The sequence below is a fragment of the Orcinus orca genome, chromosome 2, assembly GCF_937001465.1.
Source record: "Orcinus orca chromosome 2, mOrcOrc1.1, whole genome shotgun sequence".
NCBI lineage: Eukaryota > Metazoa > Chordata > Mammalia > Artiodactyla > Delphinidae > Orcinus > Orcinus orca.
Window position 1 is genome coordinate 87319306 of NC_064560.1, and position 23286 is coordinate 87342591.

Sequence of the window (23286 nt, forward strand, 5' to 3'; positions counted from 1 at the left end):
ATAATAAAATTTCATTAAACATTATCATAATTAATTACCTGTAAGCTTAGGACTAGAACTCAGACTTTTCTGTTAATTTTTTTGTGGCTAGCTGATGAGGAAATCTGAATTAGAGATGTTTCAGAATGAAGGGAAGAGAGTTTGGGGAAGAGAATAGCCTCCTAAAGACTTGTAGAGCTAACAGATACGGCTATTAGAAGGTTATTAGTAACTTTTTCTAACACATTTTAATAGAGTGGTAGTGATATAAGCCTGGTTTCCTTGGTTTTGAAGAATCAATGGCAGGAGAAGATCCAGAGCTTATATAAACTGATTCTCTGTTATCTTGCTAGATTTGATTTGTAGATGTATGTATAGTACTTATTACATGTTGCTGGATTTGGTTTGCTAGTATTTTTCTTTTAACATTTTTATTGGAGTATAATTGCTTTACAATGGTGTGTTAGCTTCTGCTATATAACAAAGTGAATCAGTTATACATATACATATATCCCCATATCTCTTCCCTCTTGTGTCTGCCTCCCTCCCACCCTCCCTATCCCACCCTTCTAGCTAGTCACAAAGCACTGAGCTGATCTCCCTGTGCTATGCGACTGCTTCCCACTAACTATCTATTTTACATTTGGTAGTGTATATATGTCCATGTATGAAATCATGTGATTTTTCTCCTTCAATTTGTTAATATGGTGTATCACATTGATTGATTTGCATATATTGAAGAATCCTTTCATTCCTGGGACAAACCCCACTTGATCATGGCGTATGATCCTTTTAACATTCTGTTGGACTGTTTGCTAGTATTTTGTTGAGGATTTTTGCATGTATGTTCATCAGTGATATTGGTCTGTAGTTTTCTTTTTTTGTGACATCTTTGTCTGGTTTTGGTATCAGGGTGATGGTGGCCTCATAGAATGAGTTTGGGAGTGTTCCTTCCTCTGCTATATTTTGGAAGAGTTTGAGAAGTGGGTGTTAGCTCTTCTCTAAATGTTTGAAAACGCCTGTGAAGCCATCTGGTCCTGGGCTTTTGTTTGTTGGAAGATTTTTTTTTTTTTTTTGCGGTACGCGGGCCTCTCACTGTTGTGGCCTCTCCTGTTGTGGAGCACAGGCTCTGGATGCTCAGGCTCAGCGGCCATGGCTCACGGGCCCAGCCGCTCCACGGCATGTGGGATCTTCCCAGACTGGGGCACGAACCCGTGTCCCCTGCATCGGCAGGCGGACTCTCAACCACTGTGCCACCAGGGAAGCCCCTGTTGGAAGATTTTTAATCAGTTTCAATTTCAGTGCTTGTGATTGGTCTGTTTATATTTTCTATTTCTTCCTGGTTCAGTCTCAGAAGGCTGTGCATTTCTAAGAATTTGTCCATTTCTTCCAGGTTGTCCATTTTATTGCCATATAGTTGCTTGTAGTAATCTCATGATTGTTTGTGTTTCTGCAGTGTCAGTTGTTACTTCTCCTTTTTCATTTCTAATTCTGTTGATTTGAGTCTTCTCCCTTTTTTCTTGATGAGTCTGGCTAATGGTTTATCAATTTTGTTTATCTTCTCAAAGAACCAGCTTTTAGTTTTATTGATCTTTGCTATCATTTCCTTCATTTCTTTTTCATATATTTCTGATCTGATCTTTATGATTTCTTTCCTTCTGCTAACTTTGGGGAGTTTTTGTTCTTCTTTCTCTAATTACTTTAGGTGTAAGGTTAGGTTGTTTATTTGAGATTTTTCTTGTTTCTTGAGGTAGGATTGTATTGCTATAAACTTCCCTCTTAGAACTGCTTTTGCTGCATCCCGTAGGTTTTCGGCCAGCGTGTTTTCATTGTCATTTGTTTGTAGGTATTTTTTGATTTCCTCTGTGATTTCTTCAGTAATCCATTGGCTATTTAGTAGCATATTGCTTAGCCTCCATGTGTTTGTATTTTTTACAGTTTTTTTCCTGTAATTAATATCTAGTCTCATAGCATAGTGGTCGGAGAAGATACTTGATATGATTTCAATTTTCTTAAATTTACCAAGGCTTGATTTGTGACCCAAGATATGATGTATTCTGGAGAATGTTCCATGAGCACTTGAGAAGAAACTATATTCTGTTGTTTTTGGTTGGAATGTCCTATAAATATCAATTAAGTCCATCTTGTTTAATGTATCATTTAAAGCTTGTGTTTCCTTATTTATTTTCATTTTGGTTGATCTGTCCATTGGTGAAAGTGGGGTGTTAAAAGTCCCCTACTATGAATGTGTTACTGTAAATTTCCCCTTTTGTGGCTGTTAGCATTTGCCTTAAGTATTGAGGCTCTCCTATGTTGGGTGCATAAATATTCACAATTTTTATATCTTCTTCTTGGATTGTTCCATTGATCATTATGTAGTGTCCTTCTTTGTCTCTTGTAATAGTCTTTACTTTAAAGTCTATTTTGTCTGATATGAGAATTGCTACTCCAGCTTTCTTTTGATTTCCATTTGCATGGAATGTCTTTTTCCATCCCCTCACTTTCAGTCTGTATGTGTCCCTAGGTCTGAAGTAGGCCTCTTATAGACAGCATATATACGGGTCTTGTTTTTGTATCCATTCAGCCAGTGTATGTCTTTTGGTTGGACCATTTAATCCGTTTACATTTAGGGTAGTTATCGATATATATGTTCCTATTACCATTTTCTGAATTGTTTTGGATTTGTTATTGTAGGTCTTTTCCTTCTCTTGTGTTTCCTGCCTAGAGAAATTCCTTTAGCATTTGTTGTAAAGCTGGTTTGGTGGTGCTGAATTCTCTTAGCTTTTGCTTGTCTGTAAAGGTTTAAATTTCTCCATCAAATCTGAATGAGATCCTTGCTGGGTAGAGTAATCTTGGTTGTAGGTTTTTCCCTTTCATTACTTTAAATGTGTCCTGCCACTCCCTTCTGGCTTGCAGAGCTTCTGCTGAAAGATCAGCTGTTAAACTTACGGGGATTCCCTTGTATGTTATTTGTTGCTTTTCCCTTGCTGCTTTTAATAACTTTTCTTTGTATTTAATTTTTGATAGTGTGATTAATATGTTTCTTGGCATCTTTCTCCTTGGATTTATCCTGTATGGGACTCCCTGTGCTTCCTGGACTTGATTATTTCCTTTCCCATATTATGGAAGTTTTGAACTATAATCTCTTCAGATATTTTCTCAGTCCCTTTCTTTTTCTCTTCTTCTTCTGGGACCCCTGTAATTCGAATGTTGGTGCGTTTAACGTTGTTCCAGAGGTATCATTTCATTCTTTTTTGTTCATTCTTTTCTGTTCCAGAGGTATATTCATTTCATTCTTTTTTCTTTATTCTGCTCTGTGGTAGTTATTTCCACTATTTTATCTTCCATGTCACTTATCTCTTCTTCTGCCTCAGTTGTTCTGCTATTGATTCCTTCTAGAGAATTTTTAATTTCATTTTTTGTGTTGTTCTTCAATGTTTGTTTGTTCTTTAGTTCTTCTAGGTCCTTGTTAAATGTTTCTTATATTTTCTCTGTTCTATTTCCAAGATTTTGGTCATCTTTACTATCATTACTCTGAATTCTTTTTCTGGTAGACTGCCTATTTCCTCTTCATTTGTTTGGTCTGGTGGGTTTTTACCTTGCTCCTTCATCTGCTGCATATTTCTCTGTCTTCTCATTTTGCTTCACTTAGTGTATTTGGCGTCTCCTTTTCGTAGGCTGCAGGTTCGTAGTTCCCATTGTTTTTGGTGTCTTCCCCCACTGGGTAAGGTTGGTTCAGTGGCTTGTGTAGACTTCCTGGTAGAGGAGACTGGTGCCCGTGTCCTGGTGGCTGGAGCTGAATTTTGTCTTTCTGGTGGGCAGGGCCACATCCGGTGGTGTGTTTTGGGGTGTCTGTGAACTCATTATGATTTTAGGCAGCCTTTTTGCTAATAGTGGGGTTATGTTCCTATCTTGCTTGTTGTTTGGCATGGGGTGTCCAGCACTGTAGCTTGCTGGTCGTTGAGTGGAGCTGGGTCTTAGCATTGAGACGGAGATCTCTGGGAGAGCTCTCGCTGATTGATATTATGTGGGGCCAGGAGGTCTCTGGTGATCCAATGTCCTGAACTCGGAACTCGGCTCTCCCACCTCTGAGGCCCAGGCCTGACACCCAGCCGGAGCACCAAGACCCTGTTAGCCACATGGCTCAGAAGAAAAGGGAGAAAAAAAAAAGAAAGAAAGAAAAAATAAAATAAAGTTATTAAAATAAAAAAAATTTTTTAAATTATTAAAATAAAAAAGTAATTAAAAAAAGAAAAGCAGAGAGCAACCAAACCAGTAAACAAATCCACCAATGATAACAAGCACTAAAAGCTAAACTAAGTTAAACATGTACATCAGAAACTAGTCAGTGTGTACAGCAAACCCCAGGTCTACAGTTGCTCCCAAAGTCCACCGCCTGAATTTTGGGATGATTCTTTGTGTATTCAGGTATTCCACAGATGCAGGGTACATCAGGTTGATTGTGGAGATTTAATCTGCTGCTCTTGAGGCTGCATGGAGAAATTTCCCTTTCTCTTTGTTCACACACCTCCTGGGGTTCAGCTTTGGATTTGGCCCTGCCTCTGTGTGTAGGTTCCCCTCTGACGTCTGTTCTTCGTCCAGATGAGGGGCGGTTAAAGTAGCGACTGATTAGGGGACTGTTGCTCACTCAGACTAGGGGGAGGGAGGGGTACGGAATGTTGGGTGAGGTTGAGGTGGCAGAGGCTGGCGTGACGTTGCAACAGCCTGAGGCATGCCGTGTGTTCTCCTGGATAAGTTGTCCTTGGATCACAGGACCCTGGCAGTGGCAGACTGCACAGGCTCGCAGGAGGGGAGGTGTGGATAGTGACCTGTACTTGCACACAGGCTTCTTGGTGGCTGCAGCAGCAGCCTTAGCGTTTTATGCCCGTCTTCTGGGGTTCGCACTGATAACCGCAGCTTGCGCCTGTCTCTGAAGCTCGTTTAGGTGGTGCTCTGAATCCCCTCTCCTCTCACACCCCGAAACAATGGTCTCTTGCCTCTTAGGCAGGTCCAGAGTTTTTCCCGGACTCCCTCCCGGCTAGCTGTGGCGCACTAGCCCCCTTCACGCTGTGTTCACGCAGGCAACCCCAGTCCTCTCCCTGGGATCTGACCTCCGAAGCCCAAGCCTCAGCTCCCAGCCCCGCCTGCCCCGTTGGGTGAGCAGACAAGCCTCTCAGGCTGGTGAGTGCTGGTCGGCACTGATCCTCTGTGCGGGAATCTCTCCTCTTTGCCCTCTGCACCCCTGTTGCTGAGCCAAGTATCTGCTTGGCTCCAAAGCTTCCCCCTCCCCACCCCCTGGTTCCACTAGTGAAGGGGCTTCGTATTGCGTGGAAACCTTTCCTCCTTCACGACTGCCTCCCAGAGGCACAGGTTCTGTCCCTATTCTTTTGTCTCTGTTTTCTCTTTTTTCTTTTGCCCTACCCAGGTACGTGGGGGGGTTTCTTGCCTTTTGGGAAGTCTGAGTTCTTCTGCCAGCATTCAGTAGGTGGTCTGTAGGAGTTGTTCCACATTAGATGTATTTTTGATGTATTTGTGGGGAGGAAGGTGATCTCCACATCTTACTGCTCCGCCATCTTGAAGGTCCTCTCTGCTATTTCTTTCTTTCTTTCTTTTTTTTTTTTTTTTTTGCGGTACACGGGCCTCTCACTGTTGTGGCCTCTCCCACCGCGGAGCACAGGCTCCAGATGCGCAGGCTCAGTGGCCATGGCTCACGGGCCCAACCGCTCCGCAGCATGTGGGATCTTCCCAGACCAGGACACGAACCCATGTCCCCTGCATCGGCAGGCAGACTCTCAACCACTGCGCCACCGGGGAAGCCCTGCTATTTATTTCTTAATGCTTAATTGAATCTCCTCTAGTTTCCTTTCATTTCAGTGAGAAAAACTCCCTGTAGCATTTTTTATGGGGCTCGTCTGTTAGCTCTGAAGTATATTAATTTTTGTTTATCTGGGAATATCCTAATTTCTCCTTTATTTTTGAAGGATAGTTTTGCTGAATATATAATTCTTGATTTTTTTTTTTCTTTTAGTACTTTGAATCTGTTTCCTTTCCATGGTTCCTGATGAGAAATCATTTGGTAATCTTATATTATGATCCCTTGATGAGGCATTTCTCTCATGGTGCTTTGAAAATTTTTTCGTTGTCTTTCAACAGTTTTACTTTGTCTAGGTGTGGATCTCTTTGAGTTTTTCCCTCCTGGAGTTCATTGAGTTTCTTGGATGTACAGATTGATATTTTTCATCAAATTTGGGGAGTTTCTGGTCATGTTTTTCAAATATTCTTTCTGCTCTTTTCTTTCTTCTCTTTTTGAGGCTCCCATTGTGCATATTTTGGTGTTCTATATTGTACATGTGTTGGTGTCTCCTTAATAGTGTCCCACAGATCTCTGAGGTTGATAATTTTTCTTCATTCATGGTTGTTTCTCTTCCTCAGACTAACTAGCCTTAACTGACCTTTCTTCAAGTCCACTGATTCCTTCTTCTGCTTGCAAATCTGCTTTTGAGCTCCTCTAGAGAGTTTTTCATTTTAGTTATTACAATTTTGAACTCCAAAATTTCTTTTTTGATTATTTTATAAGTTCTGTATACTTATTGAGAGCTTCTATTTGATGAGACAGCATTCTCATACTTTAGTTCTTTAAACATGGTTTCCTTCAGTTCTTTGTATTTAAAACAGCTGATTAAAAGCCTTATCTAGTAAGTCTAATGTCAGAACCTCCCCAGGAACAGTTATTATTGAATGTTTTTTCTCCTTTGTATGTGGTATACTTTCTTTGTTTGTTTGTTTTAAATAAATAAATTTATTTATTTATTTCTGGCTGCATTGGGTCTTCATTGCTGCGTGCGGGCTTTTTCTAGTTGCGGCCAGCGGGGGCTTCTCTTCGTTGCAGTGTGCAGGCTTCTCATTGCAGTGGCTTCTCTTGTTGTGGAGCATGAGCTCTAGGTGCCCGGGCTTCAGTAGTTTTGGCACACGGGCTTCAGTAGTTGTGGCTCGCAGGCTCTAGAGTGCAGGCTCAGTAGTTGTGGCGCATGGGCTTAGTTGCTGTGCGGCATGTGGGATCTTTCCGGCCCAGGGTTTGAACCCGTGTCCCCTGCATTAGCAGGTGGATGCCTAACCACTGCGTCACCAGGGAAGCCTGTATGTGCTATACTTTCTGATTTCCTTGCGTGACTTGTACATTTTTGTTGAAAATTGGACGTTTTAAGTAATAATTGGACATTTAAAATAATCATGTGGCAGCTCTAGAAATGAGTTCCTCCCCTTCCAGGCTTTGTGGTTGTTACTTTTGTTCCTTGTGTTTGTTTTGTGAATTTTCTGAGCTAATTTGAAGTCTTTGAAAAGTCTTTTTCAAGTGTAGCTATTGAAGTATCTGCTTGGTTAGATTTAATGATTGAGCAGAGTGTTCCTCAAATGGTTGGAAACAATAAGTCTCCCAGACTTTGCCTCAGGGCTCTCTATGGGTATTGGGCCATGACGTTTAACACCTAGGTAGGCATTTTGTAATTCTGCCTTAGCCTTTACTTCCTCCTTGTGCAGACCTTCCGGGTTAGTGATAGGTGAGAGGTTAGTATCTCCTCTTGTCTTTGCTGAGTGGACATGCAACCCTGGGCATGGGCACAGGCTATGCATGCACATGGCCTTTTAGATTCCCAGGAACGTATTGGGGCTTTTCAAAGCCTCTGTGGTTGTCTCATTTCCCACCTTTTCCCTTTAAGTTCTTTGGTGAGCCTACTGTGTGCCCCAACATTTGTTCATGGCTGCAGGAGGCTGATATGTTCAAAAATTGCCTATAATTGTTTCCTACAAATGTCTCTGGGGCAAAGATTTTCGTACTGGGCTAACTCTGAGTCAGGTCAAATAAGGATAGTTTTGAAAATGGCTCCTTCCAAGGAACAACCAGACAGATCAGATAATCATATTTCTCAGGGAATGAGACTCTGAATGAGCCCCAACCCCATTCTGCCCTCTTTTGGAGGCTGCCAGGCTTTGGGTGTCCACTTCAGTTGTAAGCTGTTGGTATTGAAAGCTACCATGGATCTGGTAAGCAGGAGGTGGAATAGGGCAATTTAAAAGGCCATCAAGCTTCAGTTTTTACTGAGATTCAGCTGTTTTTCTTGTGTAAACACTCTCTGGATTGCTGTTTTCTTTTGGTTAATTTCTAGAGTTGATTCTGACAAATTTGCCAGTTTTCTAATTGGTTCTGTGGAGAGAATTTTTAGAGGTCTCACGTTTACTGTATTGCTGCCTTCACCTTTCTCTTTTGTTTCCAGCATACAAAACATTATTTTATTTTGTAGTACTTATTTTTTATTTGGGCCACACTGCGCGGCTTGCTGCATCTTAGTTCCCCGACCAGGGATTGAACCTGGGCCACGGCAGTGATGAAAGCTCTGAGTCCTAACCACTTGACTGCCACTTGAATTCCCCTGTAGTACTTACATATTGAATTTATCACCTTTGTATTAAGAAAATGAAGCAAAGCTGAAACAGTTTACTAATTAATGTTTTCTTTTTCTTTTTTCTTGTTGAATAATAACCATTAGACCATGTTCATTATAAAGCCATACTTCTTTGTTTCCAACAGGAACTATCATGTATTTTATTACCTCCTGGCAGGAGCAAGTGAAGAAGAGAGATTAGCATTCCATCTTAAACAACCGGAAGAATATCATTATCTCAATCAGGTGGGAGTTCATGAAAAGCGTTTTGAAATGTAGGGCATTATTAAATTTTAGCTCTTGAGGAAAGTTTTTTTTCCTAGTACTTTGTTTCTGAAACCTGGTTGGTAGTGGATATTAACTAGCATTTTCATGTATGCAATCTAAAAATCTATGTGATGCAGTTCTTAAATTTAAAAATTATTATTCTTATATGAATTGGAAAATTGCTTTTTGTGAGACTCTTTAAGAGAATAATAAACTGTTTATAGATACTTCCAGCTTAGAAAAATGCTTTATTCTTTCCAAAGTGATTTACCTTTTACAGACCACAGCATGTTAAATGTTACTAATGATTCATGCTTGCCCTTGTCAAAGGATTACTGAAACTTTATTTGCATGTTTGAAGTCTAATACATATACCTCTTTGCATGATATTATGATACTGACTTAGAGTATGATTATTTTTATAACTCAGTGATTATCCTATTAAACATTCAGTATGAAAATTCACTAAAGGAAATGACTTAGAGAATTTGTAACTTACCTTGTAACTCAGAATTCACCCCTAAATTTCCATAATAAGTAGTAATTCTCACAACTTTTCATTGCATTGGTTTCTACAATTTTATTCCTCATATTAACAGAAATTCTAGAACTGGTAATAATGGAATTGGTCTGACAGTAGATCATTTAAATAATAGATTGTTTCCCCTCATTTTTTTGTTTGAGGCAAGATGTAATGTCTATGGAAAGAAATTCCTTTTGGGTAATTTAAAAAATTCTTATGAGGGTTTTGTAAGGAAATTGACACTTTGATGTGGCTCGGAGATTGTAGTATGTATTTAGGGTTATGAAAGTAACATCTCAGACTTTTTGCAAGATATAGAGCATGCTGTATAACTGATATTTCCTAATTTTGAAACTACATATTTATATAAGCTAATATAACTCTGTATTACTATATTGAGAATTTCAAAATTGTGTTATATATCACTTCCCAGTATGACACTAGGCATTTTTACTGTATTGAATTTAAGTATATTAAAAAAAATCATTGATTTAGCTTCTGAGTATTTTCCTTTCCTTTCCTGTTTAAACTATTTGCCTTATATAAGGGTGATTAAATATTTTCCTTTTTAAAAAGTAGTAATTGCCCATAAATGAGCTGATAGTTGTTAGTATTAGAGAAATCCAGAGTTTATTGCATCTCTTCCAGATATTTTTTGTAATCAGTGTCCATACCATACATATTCTTATCGTAAGGTCAGTATTCAGAGACTATGGGACTCAGCAGTTACTATATTTCAGAGTAACTGAATAATAGCAAGTATGGATTGGTTATGATAATATATGATCTCCCAGAATCTGAATGTTTACTTAGTTGTTTCTTGTTTTGTGCTGGTATACAAAATAACTTTCTTTGGTAACAGCTGTGCTATGTGAGCACTACGTCTAAGAGGTGATTAGAGAAGTGGAATAATTATTACTTCTACCTAACTAATCTGCCTTACTTTCAGATAACAAAGAAGCCCCTCAGACAGAGCTGGGATGATTATTGCTATGACTCTGAGCCGGTCAGTACAAGTGCCTAAATAAATATTCTGTGTTCCTGTTAAAGGACCCTCACCTTGCTCATTTGCATCTGTCTTGTGACTTAGGAAGAAAATCAGCTAAAATACAAGCAAAGACTCTAAGAAAGAAGATAAATCAATGTTTAATTTATTTGAATTGATTTATTTGTATGTGTATGGTTTATTGATTAAAAACCAGTCAATTTACCATTTTTGGATTGTTTTTGCTGTTTAGACTGTATTCAATATTTATTTTGACCAATAATAAATAGATTGCATTCCTGACTTCAGCATTGTTATGGATCCTTATGAACTATAGGATTTTTTTCCTTGAGATTTGTTTGTTTCAGTTCTTTTTCAATAGTTTACTTACCCACATATTATGAGTAATATTTATTGTTTATTTTAAAAAGTTACATCCTTCCTGTTTTATATGTCAGGTAACAGTCTTTTCACATAATGAATGCATACTTTTTTTTTAATAGCAAGAGAGGCTATAGCCTTTATGTAATTTTCCAAAAATTAAGAATTGAAATTCCTATAAATAAGATTATTTTATGTTTTAAATTGAGAATGATTTAAGGGCATATATGATGTAATATAAAATGAGTAGGTAAATTTAGCTTTAATTGTTATATTTTGTAAGAACAAGTTTGTAATTGTAAAAAGAACACAAAAAGCCTTTTTCCTTTACTTCAGTTTGCAATTAGGTCAGATGTGAGAGGCTGAAAACATGCACTCATCTATATTCATTAACTAATGAACTAATTTATTAACCATTCCTCCTGGAAACATAACATGTCTTATTCCTTGCTTTAAATAACCATCACTTTAATTCTTACTGCATGTGATTACAAACTCCTCTAATTGCAAAACTATCAGAGTTGAGAAGGATTAGTAATTATGACATTAACTTTTTCCTTCAGTTTAATTGCATTACCATTTCATAATAAATCAAGTAATTTGCAGTTTCAGATTTAATATTTTGGAAAATAAATTTTAGACACTTAAATTTATAGATACTGATAACTTTTAATAGAAAAATTTTATGCTGTTTTGTCACTCTTGAGAAGCTTCCATCTTTCGCCTAGTATACCAGGTGACTGTGTGTGCCTCATTGGGAAGTAGGTAGGAGACTGGGAAACTCATATGGTGAATATAAGACTTGATTGCCTTTACAGAGCTTATAGTGAAATTGTGAACTGGTCTGCTATTGTTTAGACAGTGTAAGCCCCAAAATTCTTAAGAATTTTGGGGCTCTGAAGTAGATAGACCTGACTTGAATACTAGCTCCATCTACTTACTAGTTTTGAGAACCCAAGCAGGTCACTTATTCTTTTGTTTCCATCGCCTATTTAAGGGAATAATAATGGTCTTTAACTTTCATGAGTATTAAATTAGTGCATCTAAAGAGTTTGACAGATTGCTTAATACTGTGTAAGTGCACAGTAAATGTTTCCCCCCCATCACTGCCACCACTGAAAACATCACTCTCCATCTTTTCCTCTTAGAAGAACTTTGTAACCGTACTATCCTACTCCCTTAACATTACTTCCATCACTACCCTCCCATTTATTACGTTTTCAAATATATTATAGTTAGAACTTTGATTAATTTCTGTTGCTTTTTTTTTGCAAGGTAATTAATGCAAACAAGCAGTCTATTTGAGGATCTTTTGTTTTATTCTTTCCTCTTAGCTCCTCTTTTAGTATATTTGGGGGCAAACTAAACTTGTTTCACTCTGAGTTATTAGAACTTATGTGACTAGCATTATAGGAAGAGAGGTTATTAAGGAGGGTTCTGCAATTTGTGTTGTATTTTTTAACATACATTATTTGGAATTGTATAAATGATCCCAAGAGAAGTTATGGTGAGAAAATTGCTTTTGACGAGGGACCTGTTGTTGCCCATTGTATGGTGATTTAATTCGTTTTAAGGGTTATCCTATTAATACAAGCTCAAGCAGCTAGTGTTTCATGGGAGATAGCAGAGGACTTAGAACTGGATAGATTTTGGTTTGGCCATCCCTGTTATTTAGGTGACTTATTTAACTTCTGAGTCTATTTTCTTCCCTATAAATGTACGTACAATTAAATATACAGATGCATAATTAACTCCTTGTGTTTTGAGGATTTAGAGATTATAAATGGTAAGTGACTCTCATAATGACTGATATGTAGAAGATATTTAGTAAATGCTAATTTCCCTTCTTTAAATGGTAATAATCTATTCAAACAGTTTTACCTTAAAGCCAGTTCTGAATAACTTCAATGTAAACAGTTAGTGTCACCTAATTTTTAAATTTTTCTGAACTAAGCTTTGAATGATTTTAGGGTCCAACTATCAGGCGAGTTTAGTGAGAATTGCCAGAATAAGTCTCAGGATATTGACATTCCACCATGCTGCAGAGGATTAGAACTCATATCTCAGTGAGGCCATGCTTCCATCCTGGTCATTACTGCCTTTATAGGAACCCAACCATTTGTATAGTACCTGGCCTCCCATTTTTCCATGAGGTAGACCTTCTGCAGGAATCCTGATGCAACTTGGGCAGGAATCTTTGAATTCATAATGTTTCCATTCTCCCTATTTTAAGTATTTCTACAACATAGCACTCTTACTGCTATTCACTGTCCAACAGTTTATAAATTTGTGGTCACTCCCTTAAATACTGCCTTTTTGGCTTTATGCCAGTCCAATATGAAGGTCTCTGCATGCTGCCCAACTTCCTTTGCATATATTTTTCCATTTAAAAACCACTTTAACATCCATATTATGTTTGATCATTATAAAACCCCTGGTTGTAGTTAGTATGATTACCTTTCACACCAGAAGCAACAGTGGCTCAGAATTTAAGTGACTTCCCCCACGGTGATGAAGCAAGTTAATAGTGTAATTGGGATTCAAATCAGGCTATGTTCTTTATATTCTTTTTTCTTAAATGATCTTCAGCATCTTTACTAATTCTCAAAGTCAATTATTCCTATTTATGTCCTATATTATCAACTGGTAGCTATAAAAAAGTATGATTTTTATAAGCACCATTCTAAGAAATATATACAGCGTAGGAGAAAAATGTGTAATTTGACTCTGCTCTTCACTTTCTCTCCCTCATAAATGTTTACTATATGCCAGGTTTATTGTAGGTGCTTATAAATGAGAAAGCAGTCTCTTCATCTCATACAAAGGGAAAAAAGGCTGATAGCATGAAAGAACATTTTGGTGTGTTTGTGGGGAGTGTGCAGTGGCATGTTATCAAGTAAGACTAGAGCCTGAGCTAAGTTTGACAAGAGGAATCAACTATTTTCTTTCAGTGGAAAGGGTCCTAACAGTTGTTGGTTAGTTCCCTGTCTTATTCTTTGACCCTTACCATTTCACTGTTTTCTAAATGACCTCCAACAGCCAGTATTTGTATCTTGGTGCTTGAAGGCTTTTCTCAGAACCCTTGTGCTCTTGCATGACCCTCTAGAAGTTCCTAGGAGTTAACAGCTTATCTCTAGAAGTCCTCAACCAATAACTCATGGGAGGTGGTATATAAGTGTTCCCGCTCCTTCACCTGTCTATTTTTTTTTTTTTTTTTTTGCGGTACGGGGCCCTCTCACTGTTGTGGCCTCTCCCGCCGCGGAGCACAGGCTCAGTGGCCATGGCTCACGGGCCTAGCCACGGAGCAGCATGTGGGATCTTCCCGGACTGGGGCACGAGCCGATGTCCCCTACATCGGCAGGCGGACTCTCAACCACTGCGCCACCAGGGAAGCCCCACCTGTCTATTTTTTATACTGTTTCCCAGAGATTACTTTGGGATTAAAGTCCAGTTACCCACTGTGGTAGCTACTTTAATATTGTACCCTATTTAGGCTACATTGCCTTCCCTACATTCCGCTAGTACTTGTACTGAATCTTTGTCTCAAGGTCGGCTTCCATAGGAACTCAGATTAAGATAAAGATATTTCTGGTCTGGTAGGTTAGTCCATCCTTAGTTTTTCTAATACCGTTGTCATCAGGGAAATACGCGTTAAGTACAAGCATTTAAAAGTTAATTATGATTTTGGTTTTCACTGAGACCATTTTGTATTTCCGAAGAACAATTTGATTATCGATAACAGCAAGTATAAATGTATTTATATTTTAGTTCTTTATTCAATTTATGTTCTCAATATTTTATACACATTGTTTTATTCATTCTTGGGGTAGATAAGAACAACCGTCAGTTACAAGAATCATTACTGTATCATTGAGTTTATACAAGCGGAAGCATAGTTCTCTTTTTCCCCACTGATTTATTATAGAAAACTTTTTACTAAATCATAAAATGAGTGAGCTATTTGTGGTTTTGGGGGGAAGAAAAGCAAGAGCTTTTAAAAAGCTTTACTATAGGTAAAAGAAAAATGTGTTAACTTAAAATTTTTTAGTAGGTAGGATGTTGGCATGTCTGTAGAAGTATGTCTTAAAATTGCTTACCAAAATTTTATAGTCAGAAAATTAAGTACATGGGTTCTCAGAAAGAACGTTTCTTGAAGTGAATTTAAAAATTTAAACTATCCATGTATACCTTTCCATAGAGAATAAAAATATTTTTAATAGTATTCTAAGACTTAATATTTAATTTAAAATTTTATTATTTACATATATATTCATTAACTCATTCTTACAGTGCCTAAAGCAAGTTGTACATGGTAGATACTTGATAAATACTTTTTAAAAAATAAATGAGCACTTTGTTTACTTCTCAAAAAGTATCTCATTCAGTCAAATAAATCATTCATTGTATATCTGCTTTAATAATTTCCCACTTTCTTCTTGGCACTGACTTGATACTGGAGAACTGCAGTAAATGAGACAAGTAATAGTTCATGTGTTCATTGAGTATTTAATACAATATTTCATAGGAAGATAGGCATTAAAAAAGTAAATACATGTGAGGAGGTTTTTGAAAATGTTAAGTGTAAGGGACTGTGAGAACATATAGTAAAGGGATTTAGAGACTTATTTATTGTTTTAAAGATTTAGATTATGTGTACAGTGTTACCGTTTGACTTTTGGGGGAAGTGAAATGCAAGAGTTGCTCTAGAAGAGTAGTATTTTTTTATTTGGTAGTCCATAACTATTTTTACTGACTCATATCATGTGTGTTCTTTGCAGGTTTTTATACTTTCACATATACTTTTTTATTTTGCTGACTGATTACCATGTTTATGTTATTAGGAATATAATATTTATGTTATTTCTAATATTGATATAATATAAACCTCTTTGTATTATAAAAGTCTAGTCTCCACTTCTCAACTAAATTGTTGCCTGTTCTGAAATTTATTTTTGTGTCCCAGGATCTAGTTCACCTTGCATATGGGTAGACACTTATTAAATATTTGTTGAATAAATAACATTTGTTTGTGGAATTGAGCTCTCTTAAATGCTTTGGATCTCCAAGACTCTTCAGAACCACTCAAAATCAAACTTTGTATCAGAACATTTTATACATATTGCTAGCTCTTAAGTTACTTTTGAGATCCTTGCTTGGGTGGTTGTGAAAGAGGGAGAAAAGATTACCTACTGGTATTTTGGTAGGTGTGTGTTTAGTGTGCATACTTGTGGTAAGATAAGAGAGCTAATGAATTTGGCAATGTCTAAATATTTCACCAGCTCTAATTTTTATAATAGGTATATTTATCTAAAATTACTATATTTCCACGTGGCTTAGATTACTTTTCAATAGGTAGTCTTGATTTTTCTCCCCCTTTTTTCTTAAAAAAACAGGATTGCTTCACAGTGGAGGGGGAAGATTTGAGGCATGACTTTGAACGCTTACAACTAGCCATGGAAATGGTAGGATTTCTTCCCAAGACACGAAGACAGTGAGTTTATTTATTGTATTCTTATAGCCTTGATAAAGAATAAATCATGATGTGTTTCAAAAATTCCTCTTCTTTGATCCTTTGAAACAATTTTCTGATATTCCTGATCCAGTTCCATCTTAAATGTTACTTAGAATTAGAAAATTTATTTTTCTAAAAGACTTGTTTTGAATTGCTTTCTTTTGTCATAAATCTTTGAGAGTCTGTTGAAAGTTGGAGCTCTTCTTCCTGTAAAATGTAATACATAAACATTTGCATATTATTGCAAGGGCTCATGGTGCCCCCCAAACCTCTCCATGTACCTTACCTAAAAACCATTGCTTTGTAACACTATTTTATAACTCCTTGCTTTCTATATCACTGATCTTTAATCTTATTAAGACATGCATACATTTCAGTATAACATAATTTTTTATGTATTTCAACTGTAAATTTATGTCTGTAGCATTGTGCTAAATGTATATTTTTCATTGTAAATATAAAAAAGTAGAACTGTAAAAAGGTTGAGATAAGGATGGAGTAAACTATGCTTAAAATAAAGAAGTAAATTATATTTAAAATAAAACAAAATACTTTAAAGATGCAAATAACCTTAACCTTATAAGCTTTTTGAGAGCAGGGGTTCTTAATTCATATTTATAAATCTTTTACTATTGAATTATAGTATATTCAATTGTTTATAAGACATTTTTTGTTGCTGGAGACTATGCATCACATATTTGTGTGTGAGAAACATTATTGTGCTGATTATTGAATCCAAAATTCTGAAATAGTGTAATGTGCAACTATATAAACTACTACTAAAAATAGTTTTTTAAAAAATGGCTCATAAGTTTGGTTTTTTTATGTTTTTGGCTTTCAGTAGTTTTTATATTTCAGTTGATACTGAGTTTCCTCTCTAACCCAGAATGTTTTTGTGAAATATTCCTTTAGAATTGACTTGTATTTTGTTTGAGTTGTGTTAATGACTCAATCATTTAAAAATTTTGAATTATTTGAAAAATTACACCTACGAATTAGATGTTGCTTCGGACCTCCGAAAGTACAGCTCTTAGGTTCCTAACGCAATATCTTTGTTTTATTTAAAATGCTTCCTAATTTTAGGAAAACACAAAGTTAAAATTTCTTAAGTAGGACAGATTTATTCTGAGGAAATAACTGGAGAAGGCACAAAGATGTGTGTATATATAGATTTCTAGGAAGGACTTTTAGGTGGAGTATTCAACTGTGTTAAACGCCTTTGAGATATCATGTAAGTTAAGGACATAATATATTTTTCTAAGTTACACGGAGGTTCTTGGTAACTTCTATGAGACATTTTACTGGGAGGCAGATGCCAGAATGTGTTAGCAAATAGTGAATGACAAAGTGAAGGCAAGGAGTGTAAGTTAACATTTCAATAAGCTTGTTTATGAAGTGAAGAAGATGTAGGATCTAGGATGGGTTGTTTAAAGTAAAAGAGAAGTGAGATTATTTTGATAGAAAGTTCTTGTCAGGTTCAGGCTAGAGATAGAAAATTGGTATAATAAAGTTCCAGAGTAAACTGAGTTCATGAGATATATAGCAGAAGCGTAGGGATTAGTTGTTGGCTGGAGGAGGGGCATGTGTTCTTCTGAGACAGGAGGGAAGGACAGTCCAGATACAGATGTTTCTCATTAAGGGCCTGATATTAGATAATATATCCCAGTGGCCTCATACTGTTTTTTAAAAAGCATTTATAATATGATGGGCAGTATAATATGATGTAGGAAAGCATTTAAAAAATATAACTACTAATAAAAAATCACCTAGATTACTTGGTTAAAATACAGATTCTAAGACCTTTCTCTTAAAGATTCTGATGCAGCAGATCTGAAATAGACAGTGTAGGGAAAGGACATTCCAAGCAGGATGAAAAGCGTTTAGAAAGTCCATGGACTTTTGAAACACTACGGCAGGTTCAGACAATAGTAAGAAGTCCCCTTCAAATAGCTATATCTGACAGGTGATATAATTCTGAAAGGGTTATGTAAAGCGCTTTGCACAGTGCCCGACATAGTGAACACTCAATAAATTTTAGTTATTTTAGTCATTATTATCCTATTTCTTATTTTTCTGAAGACTGAATGCTTTGTACTGGTTAATTTGCTTGATTAGAATTTTGGAATGAAACAAGCTTAGAGAATGCACATAAGCAAGCTGTAATTTATGGTTTTATTTTCACAGGATTTTCTCTCTTCTCTCAGCAATACTACATTTGGGTAATATCTGTTATAAAAAGAAGACATACCGGGATGACTCCATAGATATATGTAATCCTGAAGTTCTGCCTGTTGTCTCAGAATTATTAGAAGTAAGTGATTACATTCTCAGTTGTCATTTCAAATACTGGGTAACTTTTCAGTTTTTATTTTGTGTAACTATTTTGTAGATATAAATGGGTTAATACTTTTTATTAATAGTGTTACTCCAAAAGTTGGAATTTCTGCTATTGTGTGTGCCAGAATCTTTAGAAGATTTGGGTTTTCTTCCCTGCCTCCCTTTGCCCCAGATATCCCTGATTCCTCAATTTGCTGAATAGGATGAGTTTTTCACTCTATACTGTATCATGTTCTAGGCCTTTGTAATTTTTCTCCTTGTATATTTAAGATTTCCTCTCATAGTAGGATGTTGGTTAGATTATTTTATTTGAAGATGGATATCTGGATGGGTGGAGAAAATGGTACTACTTTTTCTTTCTTCATGGCTGAATGGGAGCCAAAGGTCTTCATCTCCTGTGACGTTTCTTCCCACATCAGGGTCCTTATTATTACCTTATTCTTTCTTCCTGGAGTGATGATTTCTTATGTTTTCTGAGCTATCTACTCAACTTAAAAGGGATATGATTTTTGTAGGCCCTCTCCTCTGACAGGAAGTATATGTGTGTATACTCCCCTGAGTATATTCACATATCTACAAATATTTTTATGTAACCATCTATATCTATATAAAGATAAACATGATCTGCACAGCAAGGGAAACCATAAACAAAGTGAAAAGACAACCTACAGAATGGGAGAAAATATTTCCAAACAATGTAATTGATGAGGGATTAATTTCCAGAATATGCAAACTGTTCATACAGCTCAATATCAGAAAAACAAAACAACCCAGTCAAAAAATGGGCAGAAGACCTAAATAGATACTTCTCCAGAGAAGACATACAGATGGCCAACAGGCACATGAAAAGATGCTCAACGTTGCTAATTATTAGAGAAATGCAAATCAAAACCACAGCGACGTATCATCTCATATCCGTCAGAATGGCTGTCATCAAAAAGTCTGCAAATAGTAAATGCTGGAGAGGGTGTGGAGAATAGGGAACCCTCTTGCACTGTTGGTGGGAATGTAAATTGGTGCAGCTGTGATGGAGAACAGTATAGAGGCTTCTTAAAAAACTAAAATAAAAATAGAGCTATAATATGATCCAGCAATCCCACTGCTGGGCATGTATCCAGTGAAAACTCTAACTCGAAAAGACACATGCACCCCAATGTTCATAGCAGCACTATTTACAATAGCCAAGACATGGAAGCAACATAAATGTCCATTGACAGTTGAATGGGTAAAGATGTGATGTGTATACACACACACACACACACACACACACACACACACACACACAATATGGGATACTACTCAGCCATAAATAAGAATGAAATAATGCCATTTGCAGCAACATGGATGTACCTTGAGATTATCATACTTAGTGAAGTAAGTCAAACAGAGAAAGACAAATATTGTATGATATCACTTATATGTGGAATCTAAAAATACGATACAAATGAACTTATTTACAAACAGAAATAGACTCACAGACATAGAAAACAAATTTATGGTTACCAAAAGGGAAAGTGGGAGGGAGGGATAAATTAGGAATTTGGGATTAACCGATACATACTGCTATATATAAAATAGATAAACAACAAGGACCTTACTGCATAGCACAGGGAACTGAATACAGTATCTTATAATAACCTGCAATGGAAAAGAATCTGAAAAAGAATACATATTTATATATATAGTATATATATATAAATAAAACTGAATCACTTTGCTGTACACCTGAAACATTGTAAGTCAACTGTACTTCAGTAAAAAAAATAAAAATTATAAAAAAGATAAACATGAGATTATACTGTTGTTTCTAACTAATCCATTAGCACATGTATCGTTCTAGCCTTCTCCCCTTGCTTATCTGTAAACTCACACTCTAACAGTGAGGAAGCTGTCTCCCATCAATCTGCCATTCATTTAGGTATTGGATTCTAGTATACCTGTAAAGCAGTATTAGAATTTTTAACCCATATCCCTGTGGGAAATGACTTTATGGACTCATGTTACCCCTAGTTTTACAGACTCCATTTATTTCCAGAATTACTTAGGTCAGCACCTTTTTTCCTCCCACCCCCTTCACTGAGGTTGTTCCATATATTTGTCATACAGTTTTCATGTCATGGTCTGTATTCTTTTCCTAAGATTCCCACAACATCTTAAATAATTTTCTAAAAATTTGTATACATTAAGATTCACTCTTTTTGCTATTTGGGTTGTGACAGATGCATAATGTCGTGTATCCTCCACTACATTATCATACAAAATAGTTTCACAGCCCCCAAAATTCCCTGTGCTTCACCTATTCAATCCATCGCAGCAAACTACTGATCTTTTTACTAGCTCTGTAGGTTTGCCTTTTCCAGAATATAACATAATTAGAGTCATATAGTATGTAGCCTTTTCAGACTGATTTGTTTCACTTAGCAATATACATTTAAGATTCATCTGTGGCTTTTCCTGGCTTGATAGCTCATTTCTCATTATTGCTGGGTAATATTCCATGGTGTGGATGTGGTTTATCCATTCATCTGTTGAAGAGCATGTTGATCATTTCCAGTTTTTTGCAATTATGAATAACCTTTTTTTCTGTTGAAATATCACTTATCTTTCAAATCTTGGTTCATATACTACTTCATGGGACTTAACCATATTAAAGGGTCTAAACTGACTCTATCAGCATAGAACATTTGCTTCTCCTTAGCGTAGTTCAGTATTGGCTTTGTAGCATAAAGTTAATTGTTTACCAGTTTGTGTCCATTATAGGGTGGTGGCAATGTTCTTTGAGAGCGATGGATGCCTCTTATTGATCTAACCTTACAGTGTTTATTATTTTGTACATGCCTTGCTGTTGCTTATTAACTTTAATGGAATGAGTTAGCCTGGAAGAAGGGTCAGGAGGGAGTACCTTGAATTGGAACTAGATTCACTCATTGGAAAGAAGTTCCAGGGTGTGGAGTGTGGTATCTGAAAGCTGTAATTTTGAAGGTCATAAGGGTCAGAAAACAGATGTATTTCAGGCAGGCATTTCAGGTGATATTTTAGTCAGACATTTGGTATTGTGGCTAGTGGTCTTTCTTATAAGTTCAGGCATTCAGCAAGTACTCAAGGCTTCTGGTCCTAGTGCAGTGTTACTTTTTTTGGTGAGAGACTAGTAAGAGGAATTCAGGCAATTTAAAGAGGTATTGGTAAAAAAAGGAGAAATCCAGTTCTGAGAATTGGACTTACCAGTGTCAAAGTTAGAGTAACAACTAAATGTGATTTGATAGCAAATCTCACTTTTGAACTCAAGCTTCTCAAATTCCTTCTTGTTACATATAGTTTGGACTGGTTCTAGGAATGGAGGTTTATTAAGTAGAAAGAAGATAATCTTCAAAGTCAACGAGCTAGAGAAGGTCTGAGAAGACCTACCAGGGTATCCTGCCTATGGTTAGATCTTATTTTTATTTATTATTATTATTATTTTTTTATTTAAAATTGTTTTTGGCCGCGCGGCTTGTGGGATATGAGTTCCCCAACGGGGGATCGAACCTGGGCCCTCGGCAGTGAGAGCGCAGAGTCCTAACCACTGGATTGCCAGGGAATTCCCATAGTTAGATCTTATTTTTAAATATGATTTTCTCTAATTGATTAACATTGATAATGATAATTGGAACCTTAAGGCTTTCATTGAAATAAGATTGAAAGATAGGCACAATAACTGGTTTAATTAAAATGTAAACTCTTTAGTAAAGGTTTAATTTAATTTCCCTCCTTCCCAAAGTGATTCAATTCAATAATAAATATAGATTTAGCTTCTAAGAACAAATAATGGTTTAATTTTATTTATTTTTTCCAATTATTTTTTGTAGTTACCTCAGGCAGTAGTGAATGGTTTGCATCTTCTGTGTACTAAATCCTATCTGGGGTAGAGGCTTGTGAAATTATTAAAAGCAAACAAGCTCCAGTAGATTAGTTGTATTTAATTGTGGAGCATGTTTTTGTTGTGAAATATTAGAACCATCATCATTACTATAAATTGTTCAATTTTTAGTAGATTTATGTGTTTTGAGTATATTTAACATCTATTGAAACAATATTAAAGAATGAATTTTTAATATACATATCAGTTTCTCAATTAGGTGAATATGAGAAACATTGTAGATTGGATATTGAGCCCATTGCTAATTATTAATATTTTGTATTAATAAAGTGTATTTATTTATTGGCCTCAACACGCACCTTGCAGGATCTTAGTCCCCGACCAGGGATCATATCTTGGCCCTGGCAGTGAAAGTGCCGAGTCCTAACCACTGGGCTGCCAGGGAATTCCCTCAAGAAAGTTTATTTTAAAAATTTAAAGTCATATATGCACCATTAAGACTATTCAGAAAATTATAGAGGTAGCTGATTGAAATATGAATTCAGTAATTTTTTTTGGATGTTTATCAAAATACAAGCAAGATTAGTGTGTTTTGTGTGATTGTGTATATGTGTAGATCTGTGTATGACCATTGTCAGGTTTTAGTGTCAGCATTAAATCAGCTCCTTAAAATGAATTGGGTGGTTTTTCATTCTTTAAATTTTTTTTTCTGCATTTAAAAGACGAATCATGGGCTTCCCTGGTGGCGCAGTGGTTGAGAGTCCGCCTGCCGATGCAGGGGACACAGATTCGTGCCCCGGTCCGGGAAGATCCCACATGCCGCGGAGTGTCTAGGCCCGTGAGTCATGGCCGCTGAGCCTGCACGTCCGGAGCCTGTGCTCCGCAATGGGAGAGGCCACAACAGTGAGAGGCCCGTGTACCGCAAAAATAAATAAATAAATAAAATAAAAATAAAAAGACCCATCTGTCTTATTTACCCTTTGTGTCTTTTTTATGGTGAAGTATGGT

General features: G+C 36.5%; 1 protein-coding gene across 11 annotated transcripts in view; it reads left to right on the forward strand.

Moving 5' to 3' along the window:
* The window catches only part of MYO9A (myosin IXA), a 271227-nt gene that overhangs the window by 56450 nt on the left and 191491 nt on the right, over positions 1 to 23286 (forward strand). For all 11 annotated transcript variants that reach the window (XM_033439985.2, XM_033439989.2, XM_033439988.2 and 8 more), the window contains exons 5-8: positions 8564 to 8663; positions 10157 to 10213; positions 15967 to 16064; positions 18270 to 18396. In XM_033439985.2, coding sequence (XP_033295876.2) covers positions 8564 to 8663; positions 10157 to 10213; positions 15967 to 16064; positions 18270 to 18396 — 382 coding nt within the window. The remainder of the gene's footprint in view (positions 1 to 8563; positions 8664 to 10156; positions 10214 to 15966; positions 16065 to 18269; positions 18397 to 23286) is intronic.